Below are 19,076 nucleotides of genomic sequence, written 5' to 3' on the forward strand. Positions count from 1 at the left end.
GTGGATTCCTTTTGCATGAAGTCCCCACGAGTCAGGACTTTGACTTGGCCATTCTAAAACATTAACTTTCTTCTACTTAAACCTTTTTTAGTTGAATAAATTGTGTATTTGGGGTCTTAATGCATGACCTACTTTCTCTTGAACTTCACGGGTACTCTGACATTTTTCTGTAGAATAGCAATAGCAATAGCAGTAGACTTATATACCGCTTCATAGGCCTTTCAGGCCTCTCTAAGCGGTTTACAGAGAGTCAGCATATTGCCCCCAACAATCTGGGTCCTCATTTTACCCACCTCGGAAGGATGGAAGGCTGAGTCAACCCTGAGCCGGTGAGATTTGAACCGCTGACCTGCTGATCTAGCAGTAGCCTGCAGTGCTGCATTTAACCACTGCGCCACCTTGGCTCTAGAACTTTCTGGTACAATTCAGAATTCATAGTTTAATCAATGAAGGCAAACCATCCTAGTTTGGAAGCAGTGAAGGAAGCCCAAATCATGATACCCTCCAAAATCCAAACTCCTAGTAAGCATCAACAGCTGTTTTCCGAGGTCTTTAGAAATTTCCTTTGTTTAAGCCAAAAGACACTTCCATATACCTATGAACATCAGAATTTGATTGTGAAGACTCAGAATTCTGTTCTTTAAATAAGGCAGAATACTCCTTTAGTCACACCTCATAATCACACCTCATTAAATCCCATTGATTTAAACACCTGAGTCTAATATTCTTTTCAAATGAACTAATAATCCTAGATTTTCACAACTTTGGCCATGCACAAATAAGTATTTTTGAATCATTTTTCTTAATATATAAATGAACAAGGTATTATGTTTTTGTCTCATTTGTTTATTTGGATTCTCTTTATCTAGTTTTAGTACTTGTGTAGAGCAGTGTTTTTCAACCTTTTTGTGCAAAGGCACACTTTTTTCATGAAAAAAATCACGAGGCACACCACCATTAGAAAATGTTAAAAAAATTTAACTCTGTGCCTATATTGACTATATAGCGGGTGTTTTTCCCACGGCACACCTTACACTATGTCACGGCACACTAGTGTGCCGCGGCACAGTGGTTGAAAAACACTGGTGTAGAAAACAGGTATATTTAAAACATATTTATGCATATTGAAAATTCAAATTGGTTTACAAACCTTGAAGCACAACTGTATTTAAACATTTTAAGGAAAGGGGGGGGGAATTACAGAGTATTTTTATTTAAATTCTATGACAAAAGAAAACAGGTTAAAATGTACTGTATGTAGAAAAGCAGCACTATTAAATGTTCACTATTCAGCTATAAATTATTGTCATTTGTTTATTATATCTTTGTCTAAATAGATGAATTTATATTAGCTTTGGATGGGTCTAGAGACATTGTAATAATGAATTGAATTATATGCACACAAAAACTGTCAGTATTTTCGCCAGAACAAATCAAATAATTTGAGGAAAATATCTTTATATTTATTAGCTGAATAATTATGTGGATGCACTACATAACCCATGATCTGCTGGGTCATCCTTTCAAATATATTTACTTACCTAAACAGATAAACAGAATGGGTGGGCAAAAAAAACCCAGAGGGAGCAGGTGTATTTTGCAACTTCCTGCCAGCTTCCCCACTGCTTTTGCTTGTGGAAAACTGGAGGGGAGTATTGGAAAACCCAATCATATGACTGCAGCTGACCACAGCAACAGCCACAAATTTGCCAATCCAACTGGCCTGAAGATCCTTGAAATCTCAATTCCCCAGAAGTGATGGGTGCTGGATTTTGTAGCATTCTTTAAGATAGCAGATGTGAAGTACCTTGATTCAAAAATTGTTGCTCTATTAGGCACTGTTTGGACTAATTGAAGTTTACAAACAGAAGGATGGTTTTAGTAGTAACATGTTCGTTCCTAATTTAATTTTTAAATTCCAGAATTTTATGGAATCCAAAGTAACACTTTTCGAAACTGATGAGGAAAATGGGAAAGTATTGGATGCTGTAAATCAAGAAATTCCTGATTTGGAATGGGCAGGATTTGGCCTAGTGACAAGATCAGTTAATGTGAAAAGTGGAGTGTAAGTTGAATTTCAAATGTTTGTGCAGCATGAATTTCCTGATTTTCCTATTTATCATTTATTTTCAATCTTAACTCCATAAATAAATTAAATAAAAAGGTATAAGTAATGAAAAGTACAGTTGCCGTGGGTTAAGCTTGACTTCCAGTGACCATATAGATATAATTATTCAGTGGTTTGTTATGATCTTCAGCAGGAATATTTTTCAACTCCCCATTCTATCTAAGTTGATTACTTAGGATGTGGAGTGAGGCTTGCCTTTCATATAGATGCTGCACATAAATCAACAAGCATATATACAGTACTATGCAAAAGTTTTAGGCAGGTGGGAAAAAATGCTGTAAACAAAGAATACTTTCAAAAATGGAAGTGTTAAACATTTATGTTCATAAATGAACGAAATGCAGTGAATGAATAAAAGAGAAATCTAAATCAAATCAATATTTGGTGTGACCACCCTTTGCCTTCAAAACAGCAGCAATTTCTAGGTACACTTGCACATAGTTTTTGAAGGAACTCGGCTGGTAGGTTGTTCCAAACATCTTGGAGAACTAACCACACAGATCTACTGTGGATGTAGGCTTTCTCACATCCTTCTGTCTCTTCATTGTAAACCCAGACACACTCGATGATGTTGAGATCAGGGCTCGGGGGGGGGGGGGGGGGCATGCCATCACTTCCAGTACTACTACTTGTTCTTTATGCTGAAGATATTCTTAATGACTTTGGCTGTATGTTTGGGGGTCGTTGTCCTGCTGCAGAATAAATTTGGAGCCAAATACTCCTCCGATGGTATTGCATGATGGATAAGTATCTGCCTGTATTTCTCAGCATTGGGAACACCATTAATCCTGACCAAATCTCCAACTCCATTTGCAGAAATGCAGCCCCAAATGTTCAAGGAAGCTCCACCATGCTTCACTGTTGCCTGCAGACACTCATTATTGTACAATTCCCAAGCCCTTCGACGAACACACTGTCTTCTGCTACAACCAAATATTTCAAATTTTGACTCATCAGTCCAGAGCACCTGCTGCCATTTTTCTGCACCCCAGTTCCTATGTTTTTGTGCAAACTTTAATCGCTTGGCCTTGTTCCCATATCGGAGGTATGGCTTTTTGACTGCAACTCTTCCATGAAGACTACTTCTGGCCAGACTTCTCTGGACAGTAGATGGATGTACCTGAGTCCCACTGGTTTCTGCCAGTTCTGAGCTGATGGCACTGCTGGACATCTTCCGATTTCGAAGGGTAATAAGTCTTTCATCTGCTGTACTAAGTTTCCTTGGCCAACCAATGCATCTACTATCCTCACCGTTGCCCGTTTCATTGTGCTTCTTCAAAAGAGCTTGAACAGCACATCTTGAAACCCCAGCCTGCTTTGAAATCTTTGTCTGGAAGATGCCTTGTTGATACAGTATAACTACTTTGTGTCTTGTTGCTGTGCTCAATCGTGCCATGACATGAACTGTCTTTCACAACCTCACTTTGGTAGCAGAGTTTGGCTGTTCCTCACCCAGTTTTAAGCCTCCTAAACATCTGTTTCAGTTCGTGACTGGGTTTCAACCTATGTGTGACATTGATGATCATTAGCACCTTTTTGGTATAATTGGTTGATAATACACCTGACTATAATCCTACAAAATCCCTGACTTTGCGCAAATGTATCTATGAGAATTGATGCTGGTTTGAAGACAAAAGGTAGTAACACCAAATATTGATTTGACTTAGATTTTTCTTTTGTTCGCTCACTTTGCATTGTGAAAATTGACAAAAATAAACAATCATTATTTAAATGTCTGAAAGCATTCTTTGTTTACAGCATTTTTTCACACCTGCCTACAACTTTTGCACAGTACTCTATATTTTAATATGCTAATGTAGAGTTTCTAATATTAAAGATGAACTTGAGTTCATGGTTTAAAGCAACTTTTAAAGCACAGAATATTTTCTCTCTCTTTTTATCAGAGTAACAGCTTAGATTTAGTAAAACATTTAGCCACAATATAAAGTATTACACACTTCATAAATGACATTGAAATGTTTGTCAATTAACCCATTATTCTGAAATGTAACTTTTGGAAACTAAGAATTCAGTATTGTGGTTTGATATGAGTTCTTTGTTCTGATTTAACTTTTTATGCTTATAATTTCATTGAAGCAGTAAATACTTTATATGTCATAGAAACACCAGGTATGGTATATGTTATATTTCAGTAACTGTTTTTCAAATGTAGTTTGACTCTTGGTAACTAAACGGACATGTTATACAGTATAGTTTTTTTGGCAACACTACACTAAGCAATGGATTTGTTATTGCTGTTTCTGGGTTATATTTTCAATCTTTCCAGCCTGAAAGCCTGGGATTCACATTACATTATGCCTAGAGAGCCAGAATTGGGATGGATTAGCCATCCCTTTTTCAAGATGAAATAAGAGTGCAGCAAGAAACTTTTAGAGGCAACCTGGTCATATGATTTATCTTAAAATGTCTGTTGTATGTTATACCTAGGTGGGTTGCTTATCAACAGAAGTATTTCTGTGGAGAACAATACATATTGGAGAAAGGAAAATATAAGTGTTTTTTGGACTGGGGTGGCACTAGTGAAACTATTATGTCAATTCGCCCCATTAAATTGGTAAGCTAACGTAATTTCTGAAAAAAGTTATGCAATAAACTGAAAGTTATTTTAGTAATATTTATAAATAAATAAAATAAATATTTTATAACAATCAATACCTGAAGAGTTAAGACAGTCCTATACAAACTCTTTGTATCATGCATGAAATTATGGTTTCCTATTCTTTTAAATATATTTACATTCCTATAAATTTGTTAGGATTTTTATGATTGCTACCTAGAATCATCAAAATAAAGAAATACTAAAGAATTAATTAGGTACTATGAAAACATTTCAGAGAAGAAGAAGAAAAAAAATTGTGACAAATTTCATACAAAAACATATTATTCGAAAGCGAACACTACATATAACAAGGATATATGTATATGAACCTATATTTTATTAAAAGAAAGCCATTTGAATAGGAAATTGAAATTCAGTCAGTTAAGTCAACTTATAAAAGGCATATTCAATTTGTCATTTATCCTAGCTACCATAACTATTTCAAAGAGTTTTCAGGTCATTTTTTGAATCTATGAATCAACTTCAGTTATTCCTCAGTACTTAGAGAACTTTCACAAAGCTTAGCTCACCAGGAAAACCTTCAAACTAGATCTTTTTGAATTATTTTCTCTATGTGTTTCATATTTTTCTTTAATGACATATTTTTGTGTATATGATACATATATTTTCTTTTTACAGGAACCATTGGGAGATCATCAACCCATACACTGGGTAAGTTCTTGAAATAAGGTATTGTTCATTATGATCAACCAGCGAATATAAGCCACAGCAGAATAAGAATGTGTTGAAGGTAAGGAAGGGAATAGAGACTAGTCAAATAAGGAATTGCTTATATGCTCACAGCTGAGGCTGAAAGACTTACCAGTACTTATACTGTTGGTACAAAAGCAGGAAAGAGTAGCTTCTATTAATTTAGTTTACTTCCTTGGTTAAATGTTGTATTTTGAATGTTATTTTCAATTTTTTTGGTTTGAACTGCTGAGAAGAGTGAGTAAATTCCATTGCAGCCATTCTGTAAGTCACAATGTAACAGTAAGAAGCTCAGGATGATGAAGAACAGTGCTGGTGGGAAGAAACATGCAAGGCATCAGAAAGAGAAACAAGAACCTATTAGGAGCAAAAGCTTTGGTAGCATTTGTCAGCTAGCACAAACATGCTTTTTTCTTCAAAAGGCAACTTGACTGTTTTTTTTCCTTGAGGAAGGAGAATAAAATGTTTTGCTTTTCATCCTAAAAGCTTCATCAGTTCTCATGGTGGGGAGATAGAGGGATAGGTACTCACAGTTGAGACTAGATGGTGGAAGGATGGAAGAATAGGTTCTGATATGATGGTAGGGGTGGATGGAAGGATTGTATTATTTTTAAGTCATCTGGTTGTTAACAGTTCTGAGAGCTGTTGAGGCCACTTGGGAGGGTTTCTGTGCCCTCAGGGTCCAACCAATAGTCATCTCTATCCAAAATGTAGACCTTGTGTAGCCAAAATGTGGACTCTATCAAAAATGAAGACAATTGTTTTGAAAGAGGGGTAAAAGAGTCCATCTATGTTAACCCCCTCAACAGAGGTGGAGGAATAAGACACCATCTATCTCCAGTTTAGAACACAGCATTTGCAGCAGTTCCAAGAAAATTCCACAACCAATTGTACCCTGATTCAGGCACAAATAAACCCTCAAGTGGCCTTAACAGCTGTCCGAGATTGCTAACAACCAGATGACTGCACAGAAATACAATCCTCCCTTCCTCCCACATCATACTTTCAGAACCTATCCTTCCATCCCCCTCCATCAAAACTGATGAAGCTTCTTGGATGAGAAATGAAATGTTTTCTTCTTCCCCCTCAAGGAAAAAAAAATAGAGAAATTTTTTGAAGAAAAATATGATCTGGAATACTGAGAATCTCCACAAACATATGTCAGCTATTTTGGAGCTCTACAATACAAGGGTTGTTTTTTTTTTTCACAACCTCACATAAAAACAAAGCTGTCAAAATGAGGATATAGGTGCCTAGAAGAATGGGTGCTTTGGTTGCTACCGTACCTGACTGGGAAGGCCTTGAAAGCTCTAGCAGTGTTCCATCCTAGATGTATGCTAATCATAAATTAATATGTGCTGCAATACAACAACCATTGAACGTCCATGCTGAGAGCAACGTTTGCCAAAAACACCAAAATCTGGTTCAATGACCGTGGGATTACTGCGCTTGATTGGCCTCTTCATTCTTCCTCCATACTCTGGGTCCTTGGTTTCCAAATGAGATGCAAAAGTTGCTCTCATCAGAAAAGAGGACTTTGAACCACTGAGCAACAAGACTTTGGACCGCTGTGTTCATTAAGACCAGGGTCAACGCAGCCGTCTACCAGATTTTGGAGCACTTCATGCTTCCTTCCGCAGATGAGCTTTATGGGGATGCTGACTTCATTTTTCAACAGGACTTGGCACCTGCCCTCACTGCCAAAAGCACCAAAACCTGTTTCAATGACCGTGGGATTACTGTACTTGATTGGCCAGCAAACCCGCCTGACCTGAGCCCCATAGAGAATCTATGAGGCATTGCCAAGAGAAAGATGAGAGACGTGAGACCGAACAATGCAAAAGGGCTGAAGGCCGCTATTGAAGCATCCCAGTCTTCCATAACACTTCAGCAGTGCCACAGGCTGATAGCTTCCATGCCACGCCACATTGAGGCAGTAATTGCTGCAAAAGGGGTCCAAACTAAGTACTGAGTACATATGCATGCTTATACTTTTCAGAGGTCCGATATTGTTCTATGTACAATCCTTGTTTTATTGATTGCATGTAATATTCTAATTTTCTGAGATGGTGGATTTGGGGTTTTCATGAGCTGTACGCCATAATCATCACAATTATGACAAATCATGGCTTGAACTATCTTGCTTTGCATGTAATGAGTCTTATATCATATATTAGTTTCACCTTTTAAGTTGCATTACTGAAATAAATGAACTTTTGCACGATATTGTAATTTTTCGAGTTTCACCTGTAGGTTCAAATTAGAGGAAGGTCATCCCTTGAACTGGATCAGAGAGCTTGCCAAGAAGTGGCTGTCTCTGGAAATACAGACTTTTCAAGATGCATTTGAAGATATAGTCTTAGAACAATTTATTACTAACATGCCTGAAGCAATTTATTACTGGATTGTAGAATATAAACTGGACAGCTGTAATTTTGTTAAAGGAATTTTTGTTGGTTTATCTGTAGGCCCTACTGAAGCTAAACTATAATTTAAAGCCATTTGAAAATTGTAGGATCTGAGTTTCATTATATAACTATACCTGAAATCTAGAGTCTTGGCATATCTAACATATTTGTCATAGTTTTGTGGTACCACATGCTATATTCTGGTGTTATATTTTCCCTAACCACAAGTTGTTAATATTGGAAAGTGGTATGCAAAAAATTCATTGTTGAAATGTGTCAAGTTTCAAATACCCTGTTTCAAGTTCAAAACAGTTTGAACAAATACTGTAGGTTTGTTGCAATTTTAACCATATTCAAAACAGGACTGCTTCAAACTCAGAATGTTTTCAGTATGATTAGAATAGATTGGGCATTTCTCGTGAAATTTGAACAATCCATTTCACATACAAAATATTTCAAATATTAAACATTTTGTTCATTATAATTTTGGAGATTTCCTGTCTAAAATAAGTTTTTAAAATGTTATGTTTTAGTAATATTTTTTTCTTTTTAGTTATAGTGCTTCTTCCTCAGAGTGTAGGAAGACATTTAAAATATTCAAGGCTATTAGACAGTTTCATAGTCCATAGATGCATTCTAAGAATTTTTGAAAAGAAACCATCCTTGAATTTCTTAGTTCCTTTTATATATTAATTGTCTGTTCTGGATGGGAATTTAAAACAAATTCATTACCTTTTAAATTTGTGAGACGATGAGATAGTTGAAAATTGTTTGTTTGTTTGATGTTCTTGCCACTATGGATGAAAGATCATCTGTCAAATACCCAGAAGTGCTGCATTACCAAGGTGACTTGAGCGTGACTTAGAACGTGACTTGAGCGTGTCTACTATTTTTTAATTATAGCAATTATTGTTTCATCAGAATGACAAAAGTATTCTACGACAAGCCACATCTCAGTTGCCTGTGTGTGCAAACTTTACACCAGATCATTTTACATCCCCCTCACCGCCATCCATGCCCTTCTGTGTAGTTACTGCTACATTTACTGAATTATTTCATATTTTCTAACAGTAAGTCTTGCACATTTTGTCAGTTTTTAGGCTAGATTTGTATGTTACGGATAAATAACTTCCTGGAAAGCAATAATATGTTCTGACCCATATGTGGAATACCTTAACTTTAGTTAGCAATAACATGCAACAGTTTCTGCATCTTACTAATTAAATAGTAACATGCAGGCTATTATGTCAACATTTGTGTGCTTGTAACAACCCTTTTGGCAGAATCATTTATCAACAATTTATTATTTATTAACCATATTTCTATCCTGTCAGAATCCAGAAACTCAGCATTTACATAAAATATAATGTTTTATACTTCAGTTGATGGAGCAGTGCCTGACAAAAGCTCTTCCATTACATAGTTTGTTTTCTAGCTGATTCTTATACATTAATTTTTTATTCCAGTGTTTTGCTTCTTTACAGATCAAAGCTTTTGATAATATACACTTCCAGGGATCATGCATTGATTTTACAACAGAAGCTGCTGATTTTACATCATTCATACCACTCTCATTTAAAGTTTTACGGGGATGGTGAGCTGATTTATGCATACTTTTTAAAGCATTTTGGAAAAGTATTTCAATCTATTTCGGAGATTTAATTCTTATACATTTTAAAACTGTTTTGAAGTATTTCTCTCCTAAAATAGAATCGATAAATGTCTTATACAGTTGTTCTTGCATGCAGTCAAATTTGCACCATAGTTAAGCGGATTGTGTAGTGATCTTATATATGACTACAAACCCTGATCCATATATATCATGAGGCCTGGTGTAGCACATAATGCGGTCAGATAAATTGTTAGGCGTAACCAAATTCAATATTGTCACCATTAGTGCCTTCCATCCAAACACTGGATTATATGGTTGATTGTGTGCTTAAAATATGTCAGTATATTCTTCACTATTGTAACTGAATCCATTCATCTTGCTGCTTTTCTTTCTTTCATCTTTCCCAGTATTATGGACTTATCAAGGAAGATGGGCTTTTACATCTAAAATTAAGCCTGGTCACTTGTGCCTTTTGTTTTCTTGGCTATCCATATAGTATTCTCAGGAATTTTCCCCAACACAAAAGTTCAGAAAAGTCAGTACACTTTGTGATTTGTTTCTTCAAAGTCCAACTTTCACTTCCATAGATGTTAGAGAGAAATCATTACTGAGAAAATTCTCAGTAGGGACACATGATAGCATTTGAATATCTTTTCTAAGGTTTTCATTGCTACCCTACCAAGTGCTAGTTTGTAAAATATTTATTGATTTCTGGTTCCTTTATTGTTGATAGCTGGTCTTAAAAAGCAGAAGCTATTTTGATGTTTTTGATATTTTCATTGTCATTTCTAAGATTGTTAGTTGTCATTAGCTCCCTTTTCTTTATATTTAATCATTTTTTTCATTGCTCCTTTATATACTAAATCTTGCAGATGATTTGCATTTTCAGCATGATGTCATCAACAAAGCTGATGTTTCTTCCTCCAATTTAAAAACACACTCATCTTCTTCCACTCCAGCTGCCCTCAGTACAGATTCAGCACATAGGTTGAATAAGTAAGAACAGTGTATCGCCTTGCCGGTATGAGATCAGTCTTTCATCATGCTCTCTCCAGATTGTGGCTTCCTGTCTTCTTAGAGGTTACACATGACGAGAGTGAGTGGGCATGTTGAGGGAAGAGGTGGTATTCAGGTTCTGATCAGTTCTAGAAAACCGGTAGTGGAAATTTTGAGTAGTTCAGAGAACAGGGAAATACCACCTCTGACTGGCCCCATCCCCATCTATTCTGTGCCTCCCAAGTGCCAGCTGGATTTTGCAGTATCCTTCCCCTGGAGTGGGATGAGAATGGAGATTTTAAGTATACTTCCCCTGTCATGCCCACCAAGCTACGCGGTAGTAAAAAAAATTGAATCCCACCACTGGTTGAGGGCCATCTAACGAGGAGCCCATAATGCAGCACCATATCATCAACCATTTTATATTTTCTATTCAGGAGGGTTTTATGGTAAAATACAACATTTGTATATTATTGTCTTCTGAATGTAATAAGAAATCATGTCTTTTCCATTGTCCCATTGTCCCTAAAGTGATTCTCTGTGTCTAGCATCTTCCTGTATGCTACTGCCCACTATGGGTGGCTGATTGCCTTAACTAGGCAGCTGGGATAACTACCTTAAAGTTGCTGGGAGTATATACTCCTGGCACATACAAGTAGCATTTTCACTCATACACTTCAGGGACAACTCTTCCAATGTGTGCGAACACATTTGAACACAGAGAGGATCCCGCTAGATTAATTCATCAGTTGAATTAATTGTAAAATTGCTTGGTGTGTGTTGCATGCTGGGCTTCAGAAAATTGAAATCTGAAATTTCAAGATCATTATTGAATGATTTTAATGTAATTAATAATAGCAAACCTTTTAAAACTATTAGTACTCTGCTAATTGAATCTGAATAACAGCAATTATAGGGACTCTAGTTCACTGTTTTTTGCTAATTTAAAAGTTCAGATCTAAGGGCAGCCTGCCAATTTTTGTGTTTCAAAGAACCTATTTGAGATTCTGCAGATAACAATGCAACCCTTAGCAACCCAGTTGGTGTCACTGAAATACAGAACATTGAATTGCAAGTTTCTGGTCAGTGCTATGGAAGAGATATGAGGATGATGATTAAAATAATACTTTTACAACTGCCGCACAGAGCTTTTCTCTGTTCCATCTTCTGAATATAGTAATATCGGAAATAGGGAATTCTAGAAACAAAGCCATTTGAGAAGTGCATCAAGGGTATTTGGAGATGAATGCTAGCCATTACTGTATATTTTTGTTTCTACACATCAATCCATCAACATTTAGTTATAATTTGTAATAATAAATCTGTATTTCTATTCTATTCTATTTTATTTAGTAGAAACCAATACAACTTCATGTGGATTTTTTTTCTTATCTTTCAGTTGGTTGCTTTATTATCAGGGAGAAACTGCTGTTGAACAGTGTGTGCTAGAAGAAGACCTCTATCCTGACCTTGCTTCCTGTGGGTGTTCAGCAACTAAAGTCAAGTCCCTTAAGCCTGTTCATCATGTAAGAACCACCTAGCAGTATTCAGAAAAGCCTTCTACAGCCCAAAATGCAGTGTCCTCTAAAGAATATAATCAAGCAGTTGTGGTTCTGATTTGTATATTTTTATTTTACAAGGGTTGAGGCATACATCTCTAAGAGATATTAGTAAGAAGCCAAATTTATTTATATAAAGAAACTTTTTATTAAATGAAAAGCAACCCAGCAAAGAATTTACACAACTTGACAGAGATCTTACATTGAAATAATATCCATATAGGATCACATGGTTGTGATAAAATTATAAAGAACTATCTGACTTATGTTTCTTACATGGATAGTTTACTTACTATATAAGAAATGATAACCATTGAACCAATAGGGACAGATTCATAAATTAAGCTAAACTAGGCAGTTTAGTTATATAAATTTGGGAGAATTCCCTGTTTTAAAGTGAGGGTAACTAGTAATCAATAATTATTTAAAATGTTATGAAACATTTAGCTCAATAAAATTTAATTCACATAAATTATAAAGCCACTGAAATTGCCTCAGCTTCATGCCCATTCAGGAAGAAAGGAATAATGTGAATATTAGCCCTTCAAGGTAGATCAGACTAGGAATCTAATGTCATGTAGGTCAGTACTATTTTTATTGTAAAGCTTTAATAATAGGATCTTGCAAATCTGAATGTGTTTTTCACCTGCCTGTCTCTATTTTTGTGAGAATTATGGAATTGTCTGAGATATTTACTCATGTTACTTTCTTACCCCACTTCAGTTATTACCACTTCAAAAATCTAGATTGCAGCAGAGGCTGAGAAAATTTTCTTGTGGTAGTCTGATATTTGCATACCAGATCTGCAAAAATCTGTTACACAAGTAGGAAGTAACAGCCCAGATAAATAATTCTAGATGATAAAAACAAGTTTTTTTTATCATGTAATATCTTTTTTATGATGAAGAAGAATCTGAGTATTTTTTTAAAACATTTCAAGATTCTTTTGACTTTCTGATAGATTGTTTGAAAAACTCTAGCACAGTGTTTCTTAACCTTGGCGATTTTAAGTCCTGTGGACTTCAACTTCCAGAATTCCCCAGCCAGCTATGCTGGCTGGGGGATTCTGGGAGTTGAAGTCCACGGTATTTAAAGTTGCCAAGGTTGAGAAACACTGCTCTAGCATTTGTTTGTAATAATAGGAACAACGAAGTGTTGTATAGAAATAGCTGCATGGCATTACAAAATTAATGCCGTTATGTTCAATATTCAGTGGTAACATCCATTACAAAATAGATAAGACATTATAAACGTAGTCATGGCAATGGTCAATATATAATAACTGAGTAAAACAATGTCAACAATGTCTAGAAAGAGTGCAGAGAAGAACAAAGATGATTAGGGGACTGGAAACTAAAAAACATGAACGGTTGCAGGAACTGGGTATGTCTAGTTTAATGAAAAGAAGGACTAGGGGAGACATGATAGCAGTGTTCCAATATCTCAGGGGTTGCCAGAAAGAAGAGGGAGTCAAACTATTCTCCAAGACACCTGAGGGTAGAACAAGAAGCAATGAGTGGAAACTAATCAAGGAGAGAAGCAACTTAGAACTAAGGAGAAATTTCCTGACAATTAGAACAATTAATCAGTGGAACAGCTTGCCTCCAGAAGTTGTGAATGCCCCAACACTGGAAGTCTTTAATAAGATGTTGGATAGCCATTTGTCTGGAATGGTATAGGGTTTCCTGCTCTAGGCAAGGGGTTGGGATAGCTGAAATGTTGCTGAACAGGACATACATGCTAACTTTTCCGCTGGGTTAGCAGATAATTGCATTTGTGCTTAATTGCTTTAAGAAAAAGTGCGAAAATGGTTTCCTCAGTTTTCACTATTGTACTACATTAATATTGTCTATTGTATTTTAAAATATTTTGAAATAGTTTTTTTAATGTTCACAAATTATTAAGTTAATTCATCTTATCTCATCACTAAGTACACATTGGGTATCTACTTCAGAGAGTATAAATAAAAGAAGATAATGATCATTTTGAAAAATTAGGTTTTTTACAGGTTGTCCTCATTTAGTGACTGCAATTGGAATCCATCACTTGGCCCTTAAGCAGAGCAGTTGATGAATGAAACCATGATTGTGCTTATGATCTTACTTCACCTTTCCTTTCCTTTACAGAACTGTAAAGGTCATAAATCTGAGGACTGGTTGCAAAGTTACTTTTTATCATAATTACCAACAGTTGTTGTACATGACAGTTATCAAACAAGAACTACCTGCATAAGCACAGTAGTTTCTGTTTTTTTCTTTTAAAAAAAAGCTTTTTTCCTCCTGGGCCTTCTATTTATTTCACTATTTCAATTGGCTTAAATTCATAATACAAAGTATCTTCTTCTTGGAAATGTATCTAAAAACTACAAAGAAATTGGCAGTGTTTAAGGGAAGTTGTAACAGAAAATAAAGTCCCCTGGGAAAAGGATGCATTTTTCCATATTATACTTCCAAAACAGCTAGTCTACCAGAATGGTGCTCTTCTTGGTTGTTGTTTTGCTCAGGTGGGAGGGAGGTAATATAAGATCTTAAAGGCAATAATGCAAAACATTTCTTTTATTTTTGTGCACAATTACACCAAGTCTGGGTCTATGTAAATATTAAATATTAACCTTATTTTATTTTAAGGAGTTCACAAATTGGTTCTTTTGTCTGTCTTTATCAAAAAAAATTAAAAGGTAAAAAAATATTTCAGTCAACTCTATACTTAATTGCTTAATAATAGAGTTCATTTGTAAATAACAAAATTTATTCAATCAAAGTATTTAATATGGATGACTATCAGTTGACCTATTACGAGGAATTCTCATTACTTTCTGTGATTACTGACAACTTTTATTTGGCTTATCTACTATTGGTATGAAGTTTTAGCTTCATATATACTTGGATGCCAGTTCCCACAACTCTCTGCTATCATAGTGAATTTTAAGAGTTGAATTTCAAAATTTGAGTATCATATACTTCCTACTTTTAAATCTATTGAATCAGAGATAATTTTGCTTGGGAGATTGTTTTTTAAATTCAATTTTCCTGTGTTAAACAATGTAACTAAATAGGACTTGCATGTATTAAATGACTTCAGAGGATTAGAGTTACTTGAATGAATTAGCAATAGCAATAAGACTTATATACAGCTTTACAGTGCTTTACAGTCCTCTAAGTGGTTTATAGCCAGCATATTGCCCGCAACAATTTGGGTCCTCATTTTACCCACCTTGGAAAACTGAGTCAAACTTCAGCCTGGTGAGATTTGAACTGCCAAATTGCAGGCAGCTGGCAATCAGCAGAAGTAGCCTGCAGTACTGCATTCTAACCACTACGCCACCTTGGTTTCTTTATTGGCATATAAATTGGTAGAAATAATCATATAGAGGAAAATTAAAATTAATATATCCATATTGTACATGCTTGCCTAAAATACAAATCACATCACATCTTGGTCCCATTTTTGTATTATTTTAAAAATGTTATACTATGAAAGTCCATTTTGTAAGAGTTCAAGATCAGCAACTATAATCACTGTTTATCTTTTTATCTTTATCACTTACAGTAAATTGCCTAGTTCTAGTTGATTAGGGAACTCAACAAATAACATTAAAAATGTGGGTAGATTAGTACTGAATTCCTTTTGCTTTAATTTTGGTTTATTGATTAAATTTTTCAGAATAGAATGAAGCCAACATTATTTTCTAAATAAGCATCTGCAAACCAAGGAAAAGCTTCCTCACATATGGGGAACCAAAGAAAATCTAAATATAACTAACCAATACAGTATTAATCTTTTTTTTTTCTTCCAGGTTTTTGCTGAGCCAATGATCAGCCTTTTTGCACTAGAGAATTGTGAAGGCAAAGAGCTGCACTTGCAAGAAGCTACCAGTTCAATTCTGAATAAAGATTTTCACTTTCTTACTCAGTCAATATGGGTAAAAAGTGGCATGTAAGTACAACAACGATAACATAAATTAATGTACTGAGAATTTTATTTCTTTACTCACTGTGGAGAAATCACATATACATATCTCATAGATGAACATACCTGTACTTACTCACTTCTTATTTAAAACATTTATATATTCTATCTTATATCGAATTCTAGATAGCTCTCAACCTACAATTAAAATAGCATTAATAATAAAACAACATAATATATACATACATCAAAACCATATACATTAAAAACCTGGCACCAAAGTTAAGCTTCCACATTCAGTCCATCATTGAATCCTCTCATCCACCTCACTCTATCCCAGCACTTAAGAGGAAAAACAAGATCTTAAGTACTGTTTGGAAGGGTAGGATAGAGGCCTGCTGAACCTCAAGGGGAGGAGCTGCCATGAAAAGAGTAAATTCCTAGATCCCATAAAATGGCAATGTTTAAGGGAAGGGACTGGAAGCATGCCCACCCTATTTGATATGGTAGGAATGATAGATAGCTAGAGACGATCCTGCAAATAACTTGGCCCTAGAGCAAGATAGGGCTTTTGAATTTTTATTATTAGAATTTGTAGGCCGCCCTTTTCCCTGAGGGGACTCAGGGCGGCTCACACAAAAACTAGGAAGGGGGAATACAAACATTAGGACAAAACATGTAATAAAATAGCAAGCAACATACATTCATCATTCGGGAGGGGTAACTATCCTATCCCCAGGCCTGACGGGCGAGCCAGTTCTTCAAGGCTATGCGGAAGGCTTGGACGGTGGAGAGGGTACGAATCTCCACGGGGAGCTCGTTCCAAAGGGTCGGGGCTACTGCTGAGAAGGCCCTCCTCCTTGTGGTTGCCAGCCGACACTGGCTGGCCGATGGAATACGGAGGAGGCCTAATCTATGAGATCTTATCGGTCGCAGGGATGTAATTGGCAGAAGGCGGTCTCTCAAGTATCCAGATCCACTGCCATGTAGGGCTTTATGGGTGATTAATAGCACCTTGAAGCGCATCCGGAGATCAACAGGTAGCCAGCGCAGCTCGCGGAGGATAGGTGTTATGCGGGTGAATCGGGGTGCACCCGCAATCACTCGCGCGGCTGCATTCTGCACTAGCTGAAGTCGCCGGATGCTCCTCAAGGGCAGCCCCATGTAGAGCACATTGCAGTATTCCAGCCTAGAGGTCACAAGGGCCCGAGTGACTGTTGTGAGAGCCTCCCGATTCAGGTAGGGTCGCAACTGGCGCACCAGGCGAACCTGGGCGAATGCCCCCCTGGTCACAGCCGTTAAGTGGTGGTCAAATGACAGCTGTGGATCCAGGAGGACTCCCAAGTTGCGAACCCTCTCTGAGGGGTATAAAATTTGACCCCCCAGCCTGAGTGGTGGAATAGTAGCCAAATCTTTGGGAGGGAAACACAACAGCCACTCGGTCTTTTCTGGGTTGAGCACAAGCTTGTTAACCCTCATCCAGTCCATAACGGCCTCAAGGCCCCGGCTCATCACGTCTACCGCTTCATTGAGTTGGCACGGGGCGGACAGATACAATTGAGTATCGTCCGCATATTGATGGTATCTAATCCCGTGCCTGCGGATGATCTCTCCCAGCGGTTTCATGTAGATGTTGAATAGTAGGGGGGATAAGACCGAACCCTGAGGCACCCCATAATTTAGGGGCCTAGGGGACGATCTCTGCCCCCCCACTAACACCGACTGTGACCTGTCCGAGAGGTAGGAGGAGAACCACCGTAGCACGGTGCCTCCCACTCCCACCTCCCGCAGTCGTCGCAGAAGGATACCATGGTCGATGGTATCGAAAGCCGCTGAGAGGTCAAGGAGGACCAGGATGGAGGAACGTCCTTCATCTCTGGCTCTCCAGAGATCATCCATCAATGCGACCAAAGCGGTTTCTGTGCTGTAACCGGGCCTGAAGCCTGACTGGAAGGGGTCTAGGTAGTTTCTAGACTACCTAGGCTTCAAAGATAATAACCAACATCTATTTATCCAAGCATTGTATATCACTTCCTTCATACTTTGTTATCTTCTTCTTTTCTTTTTTTCTTCTTCTCCTCCTCCTCCTCCTCCTCCTCCTAGTGCAGGGTCTGCTTTTTTCACATCATTCAAGAAACTGAAACATGAAAGACTGTGATTTTTGTAAGTCTTCCACAAACTAACAGGGTGGAGCCCTGAACATTCAGGGGATACCACTGTATGGGAGCATTTACCAAAAAGGATCATTTCTAGATCCCATTCACCTCACCTTGTTGGATGAGGGCCCTTAACATCCTTTCAGAAAGAATGCAAAAGACAGACAGAAACTTAATAGCAGACATGGCCCCGGAAGGTATATATGGGCTAAAATAGGATTTTATAAGCTAACAAGTCATTTTGTCCTAGATCTAGAAATCTATTAGTTACCAACATAATGGCTCTTATAAAGTTATCCATGCCAATTAGGAGCTGGGCTGCTGCATTTTGGACCAACTGCAATTTTCATTTCTTTTAAAAAGACCAGCATATTTGTGTTTTGGGCTCAAGGCCACATAGAACCTGCAAGAAAACCAGAAGATGATGACTTTTAAGATATGAGGCGACTATTTAGACTCCAACAATCTTCCTATTCAAATTTACCTCTTGCAAAGGACATTTTTCTCTTTAAAGCCAGCATTTATTGAGTTTAGCAAATCTTTTCTTTAGGAAAAGAAGTCCATCTTTTATTTTTTTTAAAAAAAAAAACCTTATTAGTCTTTTAAATATTAGGGTTAGAAATACAAAGACAGAATTTAAAATATTACTAATATAGTTACGCAAAATTCCTAATTCAGTCATGCTCTTTTGAGGCAGTTTGACAATGCCAGGAAGTAAGTTTTCCAAGCTAGAAACAGTTGATGTCTCATGGACAGACAAAAGAGCTTATTAAGGGGAAATCCTAGGAATCTGTCCCTTGAACAATTTTTCAGTGGGATGGGACAGAACATTTCAGGCAATTGTTACATTGCCACATCAGTGAATTTGTATATCCCTATTACTTGGCTACTATTATCAGCTTTGTAAATAGATAGAGATAGCTGAGGGACGCAGTGGCTCAGTGGCTAAGACGCTGAGCTTGTCAATCAGAAAGGTC

General features: G+C 36.9%; 1 protein-coding gene across 2 annotated transcripts in view; it reads left to right on the plus strand.

Moving 5' to 3' along the window:
* CRYBG3 (crystallin beta-gamma domain containing 3) overlaps window positions 1-19,076 on the plus strand; it is a 63,138-nt gene that overhangs the window by 37,039 nt on the left and 7,023 nt on the right. The window contains exons 13-18 of one of the 2 annotated variants that reach the window (XM_087721468.1): window positions 1,923-2,065; window positions 4,577-4,703; window positions 5,388-5,420; window positions 9,352-9,461; window positions 11,875-12,001; window positions 15,831-15,970. In XM_087721468.1, the coding sequence (XP_087577594.1) occupies window positions 1,923-2,065; window positions 4,577-4,703; window positions 5,388-5,420; window positions 9,352-9,461; window positions 11,875-12,001; window positions 15,831-15,970 (680 nt within the window). Of the gene's footprint in view, window positions 1-1,922; window positions 2,066-2,944; window positions 4,351-4,576; window positions 4,704-5,387; window positions 5,421-9,351; window positions 9,462-11,874; window positions 12,002-15,830; window positions 15,971-19,076 lie in introns of those variants that run through there. The other variant, XM_087721469.1, reaches the window with a different exon arrangement.

This window comes from Thamnophis sirtalis, unplaced genomic scaffold, assembly GCF_051295495.1.
Source record: "Thamnophis sirtalis isolate CommonGarterSnake01/CBP01778 unplaced genomic scaffold, rThaSir2_p1.2 scaffold_8, whole genome shotgun sequence".
NCBI classification, from domain to species: domain Eukaryota; kingdom Metazoa; phylum Chordata; class Lepidosauria; order Squamata; family Natricidae; genus Thamnophis; species Thamnophis sirtalis.